At 48.7% G+C, this 6445-nt stretch overlaps 2 protein-coding genes across 4 annotated transcripts in view; both read left to right on the top strand.

The window, feature by feature from the left end:
* LOC125953558 (F-box only protein 42) overlaps positions 1 to 984 on the top strand; it is a 2524-nt gene extending 1540 nt beyond the window's left edge. Inside the window, exon 2 of the mRNA XM_049683199.1 lies at positions 1 to 984. This exon is cut by the window's left edge and continues 1196 nt beyond it. Coding sequence (XP_049539156.1) covers positions 1 to 657 — 657 coding nt within the window. The 3' untranslated portion in view covers positions 658 to 984.
* An 86-nt stretch (positions 985 to 1070) lies between these two features.
* Positions 1071 to 5512, top strand: LOC125953550 (ubiquitin-protein ligase E3A). 3 transcript variants are annotated; one of them, XM_049683185.1, is made up of 5 exons: positions 1071 to 1388; positions 1811 to 2317; positions 2436 to 3297; positions 3367 to 4320; positions 4396 to 5512. In XM_049683185.1, exons 1-5 carry the CDS (start codon positions 1345 to 1347, stop codon positions 5056 to 5058), a joined length of 3030 nt encoding a protein of 1009 aa, XP_049539142.1. In that variant the 5' UTR covers positions 1071 to 1344; the 3' UTR covers positions 5059 to 5512. The 3 variants fall into 3 exon arrangements, with proteins under 3 accessions (XP_049539142.1, XP_049539144.1, XP_049539143.1); XM_049683186.1 differs by lacking the exon at positions 1071 to 1388 and adding an exon at positions 1633 to 1674; XM_049683187.1 differs by lacking the exons at positions 1071 to 1388; positions 1811 to 2317 and adding an exon at positions 1547 to 1674.
* Positions 5513 to 6445: the final 933 nt, after the last annotated feature.

The raw sequence follows: 6445 nt of genomic DNA, 5'->3' as shown, positions 1-6445 counted from the left end.
ACACTGTCCCCTCGGCCACTGCCAATAATACGTAGTGCGTTTGCGCGATCCTCTTCGGAAGATGATCATCTACCGAAGCGCTTCAACCAGCAGGCGCCCGAACAGAATCACCTCGAAATGGCGGCCTTCGGTGTTCCGCCTCCCGTTCCTCCCCGGCCGGCGGGTAACTCTCGCGAACGGCACTTGCAACGTTTGAGAGAGCTACGAGCGAAGCTGTTCAAGGATCAGGAACCTCCGCAACAACCGAACGGTCATCTAAACCCACCACCGGATTTACGTGCCGCAAGAGGCCCCCTGAAAACACCGGCATCCGATGGGCCGAAGGCGGGCACCATTAACGTTGGTGCCGCTGATAAACCGCTCGGGCAACCGGACCCGGTAACACCGAAACGCGTGAAACGAAGCGGATTGTCGATCTACGTGTGTGACGTATCGAACATACTGCCAGTGAGTGCCGGTGAACCGTGGATCGAGTGGCAGGAACCGATCAACAGTGGTCAGATAGCGGGGGCACCGGATCGATGTACTTTCTCCACGATGGTCAGCGGTAATGGGGAGCTGATCGTGTTTGGCGGTGTCCACAAGCATCAAAACCCAGAAACTATGATCGCTTCAAACGCTATACACTTTCTCACCGTTCCGACGGCCGTCGTCTAGATCATCCCGATCTCCCCTGGTCTCTCGATTACGCCCCTTCCCATTCCGGTTCCCGTTTCCGTTCCCGTTCCCGTTCCATGTTAAGTAGGCTTTAAAGTCGAAAATAGATAACCGCTGCCGCTAACAATGCACAAGCGCAAGCTCCGGTTGCTACTGCCGGCCAAGTAAAAAAAGTGTCCATTCGCTAGGTAAAACGTATAAAAATACATCAAATAATGGTTTTGTGGTGTGTTGTGCAGCTAAAGCTAAATAAACGAAATTTACAGAATTTACCGAACCAATTAAACCGAAGAATTTACGAAAAACCGACAGATTTAAAAATTCGTAGCAGGCGGTGAGCGAGAAGTTGCAAGAAAATGTGATGCAGCAGAACGCTTGTCAAGCAACCAGTGTTGCGGCCCGTTGCTCACTATTGGCGTGTTTGCAGTTTCCGCAATTTCGGCCAAGTAATTACACCGCCAGAAAAGAATTAAAGTTAGCACGGATCCCTCCGGACGTTCAGTAAAACCCCGCGCAGATCCTCCTGGAATCCAAGGATTCACATTCACCGTTGTGCTGGTTGCATATTCCGTTTTCGATCGGCGCTGCTGGTTCTCCGGAAATCGCCGGATCATCGTAGAATAACAGGTGTGCGGAGGTTCGCGTTCGACTTTGGCGCGCCAAGAAGGAAGGCTTCAACGTTCTTTTATGAACCAAACAAACGAAAAGGATCTTTCGGACGACGATTCGAGGTAAATCCGCTTCTCTAATCGAACCCCTTCTCTGAGCACAAGAAAGCACCGCACGAAGGACATAGTAAGGGATGTTGTTGTCCGTGCCGACCGCAGGTTCATGGTCGTCGCAGCGGGCCAAGGTTGAATTCAGCTCGTTAATATTTCCTTTGTTTCCATAACTACGAAATGGTTTGTACGTATTCCGCCTACTTGAGGTTAAGTTAAGTGAGATTGCATTTTACCAGCTCATTTACTCTGCGGCCGCTTAGGTGTCTCCCGGTGTCTGAGAAGCTGCTACATATCGGTAGAGTAGAGACTTTCTAGCACGAGTTTTCTTTTGCTTGCGAGCTGCGTGATTTTGTGCTGCTTTTGCTCAGAGTTCTGCGACATGAACGTCGCGAGTTCGCACCGCAAACGATCGAAATTTTGTAATTTTGTAGGATCGATGAAGTGTCGCCTTCACCACTAACAGCAGCGACAAGCTGCAACGACGATGAAACCAACTCGAACAATCAACACTCATCAGGTGACCGAGGGATGGCCTTGATCCATGCAGGCCAACCGTCCTCCAGCGTCGGGCTGGCTTCCGAAGAGCAGGAGCTGAAGCGTGCTACGGCCAAGAAGCTGATCGAGCAATACTTTTATCAGCTGATCGATGGTTGCGGGAATGCCGAATGCACCAACAAGCATTGCGCCTCGAGCGGGAAGGTAGAAAAGCTTTCGCCAAATGCGGCCGCTGCCCGTGCGATACAGCTGTTTTCTCAGGAGGCTACGCTCTGCTACACGAAGGAACAGCATCGAGACCAAAATTCACAAAGCCATCCACGGAGTAGCACATCATCATCTTCCTCATCACAAAAGCAGCGTCCCGCGTCGTTGGTGCCAGAGAACCAACTAGAATGCACACCGGAAGAAGAGAACCAGAACATGGAAGTTACCTACGAATGGTATGTGCACCGTCGTGTTCTTTGTCGAATTCGCTTCGCGTGCTTCAAGAGCCTTCTTTCAAACTTAGAATGTCCTATTTCTCGCCTACTTTAATCGTTTTCTTTTCTTCTGTCACAGTTCGGAGTCAGTAGCGATGGAGAAGGACACTGCTGCCCAGTCTTCGGCAGATATTGGTCAAAAGGAAGCAGCTCGCAGTGGAGCCGCCAGTACCAGCTTTAGTTGCAGCACCACTAACGATAGTGGGGTGGACGGGAAGATACTGAAGCAGCTGTGCGAACAGTGCATCGAGCGCGGATGTGTTGCGGCGGTAGTAGACCAGATTAGTGCCATATTCTCTTCCTGCCAGCTGCTGGCAAACAGCTTCCAGTGCAGCAAAGCTACCTCTAGCATCGATCGCATGCTTGCCCGAGCGCCACAGGGTGATTTGCGAATGCTGAAAAAGGAAGACCTTCGTTCGCTCGAAGGTGATCTCGATAAGGACGAGGATAGTAAAGCACCGGTCGAGGAATCTCCTCAGGAACCGTCGGATCCTGCTCATACAAGTGTAGATCTAGCGTCGTTAAGAAGCACAATGAAGGCACTCTACACCACTCAAGCATCCGTCTTTGACCATATCGACACGGCCCTTCAGGAGCTGGGTGAAAATCTGTCGGTCGAGCTTCAGGGTTCTATGCAGTCAACAGAGCAGCTGGAAACGGTTGTAACAGCATTGGTGATCATCATCGAAACTCTGCTGATTGGTTCGGCAATCATGATTGAGGGTGCCTTTCCTCGTATTTGCTCGGCTGTCGGAATGCTTCCAGTGAAATCTCAAGGACGCCTGGTACGTATCTGGGCCCATCACTGTCCGGATAGTATCCATTCGTTGCTACAGCAACTGCAGCAACTGGTTACCATATCGATATTATCGCCTACTTTGTACCGTCCGGGACGGGTACACAACAACGAAGATGTCGGGAACGCGATCAAGACTATGAAGGTAAGGTATTGTCAGGAACCGTGTCGAAAGCACAGAGTTTGTTTTATCATGTTAGTCCCTTCTCGGTAGCTGGTTTTCTACGCCAACATCCTCGCCGGGGAGCTTGAATCGACACATTTCCGAGAGACGGATTTACGTGATACGTCCCTGCCGACCTATCTGTCACTAATACCCGAGGATGATGATGATGATGGCGATGGCGTTGGCGCTGGCGTTGATGGTGAGGACGATCTGATGGATGATGATGATGAAAGTATAGAGCACCGGGATCGACGATCGAAGCAAAGACAGAAATATCAGGATCCGTTAGAGAAAGAACTCGATGTGAATCCGCTTGACTGTCGGAAACCTCTCGTACCGTATAGTGAGTTCTACAATGAGACGCTTTGCGACCAGATCGAGATGGATCACGATTACCTGGTGTACAAAAGTATGTCCTCACTGGCCACGAACGGTTCGGGTTTTTGCTTCATGTACTACTCGTTCGTTTTGACGCCGGCCACCAAAACGCTGGCCCTTTACTACGATTCCCGCATACGAATGTTCTCCGAGCGACGGCTAAGTGTCCTGTACAACGCGAGCACAGGAAACCGGACATCGATGCAGGGTTTGAATCCGTTTCTCAATCTTCGAATTCGACGCGATCACGTGGTCGATGATGCACTGGTCGAGTTGGAGATCATTGCCATGTCAAACCCTAAGGATCTAAAAAAGCAGCTAGTGGTAGAGTTCACCGGTGAACAGGGCATCGATGAAGGCGGAGTATCGAAAGAGTTTTTTCAGCTCATTGTCGAAGAAATCTTCAATCCCGACTACGGCATGTTCGTGACGAATGAAGACTCTAGTACAGTTTGGTTCAATCCGAGTTCTTTCGAAAATGAGGCCCAGTTCACACTGATCGGGATTGTGCTGGGGCTGGCGATCTACAATAATATCATTCTAGCGGTCGAGTTCCCTATGGTCGTCTATCGGAAACTGATGGGAATGAAAGGATCATTCCTAGATCTGAAGGATCTCAATCCAGTAAGTAGTATAGCGTCGAAAGCGGCAAAATAATTCGCTCATTCGGTGCTCGCTCTTCCTCTGTCGTTGTTTTAGGTTCTATTCAACAGTCTGAATTCGCTGCTCGAGTACACCGAGAACGATATGGAGGAGGTATTTATGCAAACGTTTAAAATTGGTTATCGGGACGTGTTCGGGAATACGCTGGAGCACGAGTTGAAGCCGGATGGCGATAAAATATTCGTGACACAGGAAAACAAGCAGGAATTCATCGAACTGTACAGCGATTTTCTACTGAACCAGAGCGTGCAGAAACAGTTTCATGCATTTCGGCGCGGTTTCCAGATGGTGACGGATGAAAGTCCACTGCATTTGCTGTTCCGGCCGGAAGAGATAGAACTGATAGTGTGCGGTAGCAAGGAGTTTGACTTTGATGAGCTGGAAAAGTCGACTGAGTACGAGGGTGGTTTCACGGCCGAGTCGCAAACGATTAAAGATTTCTGGACCATCGTCCATGGTTTGTCGATGGAGGCCAAGCGGAAGTTACTGCAGTTCACCACCGGTTCCGATCGCGTACCGGTCGGTGGATTATCTCGGTTAAAGATGGTCATTGCCCGGAATGGTCCCGATTGCGATCGACTGCCAACGAGCCATACGTGTTTCAATGTGCTGCTCCTGCCAGAGTACGATTCCAAAGAGAAACTTGAGGAACGGTTATTAAAAGCGATCAATTATTCAAAAGGCTTTGGCATGCTGTAACGGGCACATGCGAGATTGTGTATGGTCGCATCAATAATTGATATTTTTTGCTGCTCAATCACGACGCAATGTGACTATAGAATTTGTGGAAATGTTTTTCGTGCGTTGTTTAACTGGATCTTTTATTATTCTGTTGGTTTCTTCTAACATCACGGTTTTCTTTCTATTTCTGCTAACATTCCTTTTCCATACTCGTATGAACTGTTGTTTCGAAATGTTTTGGAATTCTAATCATGGCTATCAGAGAACGTTTTGTGTGACTATTGGGGCGCTCGAGAACTAATTTCTATTCATACGCCTTTTCCTTGTTGTTTCGTGAATTTTCCATGCTTCATAATTATTTGGAGTATTAAAAGAATAATTTTTTGGTGGACGCGCGGGAGCACCACCGTGCTGATATTAGAGTGAAATATTCGAACGAAATATAAATGATCATTATTATTGTTTAGCGAAACAGAAACAGCGAGCTTTATGTTTCTACTATGATGACAAACCTCACGACACGATTGAACGATACAAGTAATAGTCCGAGAAACGACGAAGAATGAGCAAGAGTCCGGCGGATGAAGTGTCACACCACCAGCACCAGCAACCTTCCTCTACAGTCCATATAAAGCCGACAAGTGGCCAAGTGGCCAATCTTGTAACTTTCTCTCATACCAACGTACCAAGCGGCAAATAGTTCGATCATTATCACCATACTTTCCGTGCCGCTTACAGGCAATGCCGCGACCACACTGCGCGGGGCACGTGGCGTTGTTGAAACTTTGCCGTTCAAACGAACGTTTCGAATGCTCACTTGCTTGAGGAGTTTGGTTTGGGAAATGATAGGGTGTTGAATGCCATCGTGCAGCTAAAAGGATGAGCTGGATGTGTAGCGGCCGTTCCTCGGTCTTTGCGTGCGACTTCTTTCAAGGTGCCGAGCATAATTTATGCAATCGCGTTTCGTGTTCCGACTTTTTCGTGAAGGGTGTTTTGGAGAGAGTGCGATATACGCGGTGTTTGCCTGGTCACCTTACGAAATCCGGGAAACCATCGTGTATTCCTATTGTGAAACAGGAAGTACGTAAGTTTGGATTTATTGCATTCCTGGGTACGACATTTCAGTGGACATAAAATAGGTTTCAATCGTTGTCTCGTTTTCTGTGGAGACCTGCTTGCTATAACTTACAGATTCCGATTACCTTGTCCTGGTACAACACGGCGCAACTAGAGCCTCTAAAGAACGAGTAGGAAATAACAAACAAATAATGCATTCCTTGTTCCTGCCTGTCGCCAGTCCGTGGTCTGAAACTAGGCCACACACCGCAAAGGAGCATACTGCCGCCAGTAAGCATGCGAGAGCGCGACAGGCAATTCCTCCCTTGGCGTGTTTGACTTTCGCGTA

Source organism: Anopheles darlingi, chromosome 3 (genome assembly GCF_943734745.1).
Source record: "Anopheles darlingi chromosome 3, idAnoDarlMG_H_01, whole genome shotgun sequence".
Classification (NCBI taxonomy): Eukaryota; Metazoa; Arthropoda; class Insecta; order Diptera; family Culicidae; genus Anopheles; species Anopheles darlingi.
This window is presented reverse-complemented; position numbering and strand designations above follow the sequence as displayed.

What these genes read in the sequence shown, in the direction of transcription:
- LOC125953550 (XM_049683185.1), top strand. Translation starts at nt 1,345, where the DNA reads ATGAACCAAACAAACGAAAAGGATCTTTCGGACGACGATTCGAG. An exon ending in CTTTCGGACGACGATTCGAG is followed by an intron (nt 1,389 to 1,810) that starts GTAAATCCGCTT and finishes GTAATTTTGTAG; the next exon opens with GATCGATGAAGTGTCGCCTT. An exon ending in ATCTGAAGGATCTCAATCCA is followed by an intron (nt 4,321 to 4,395) that starts GTAAGTAGTATA and finishes TCGTTGTTTTAG; the next exon opens with GTTCTATTCAACAGTCTGAA.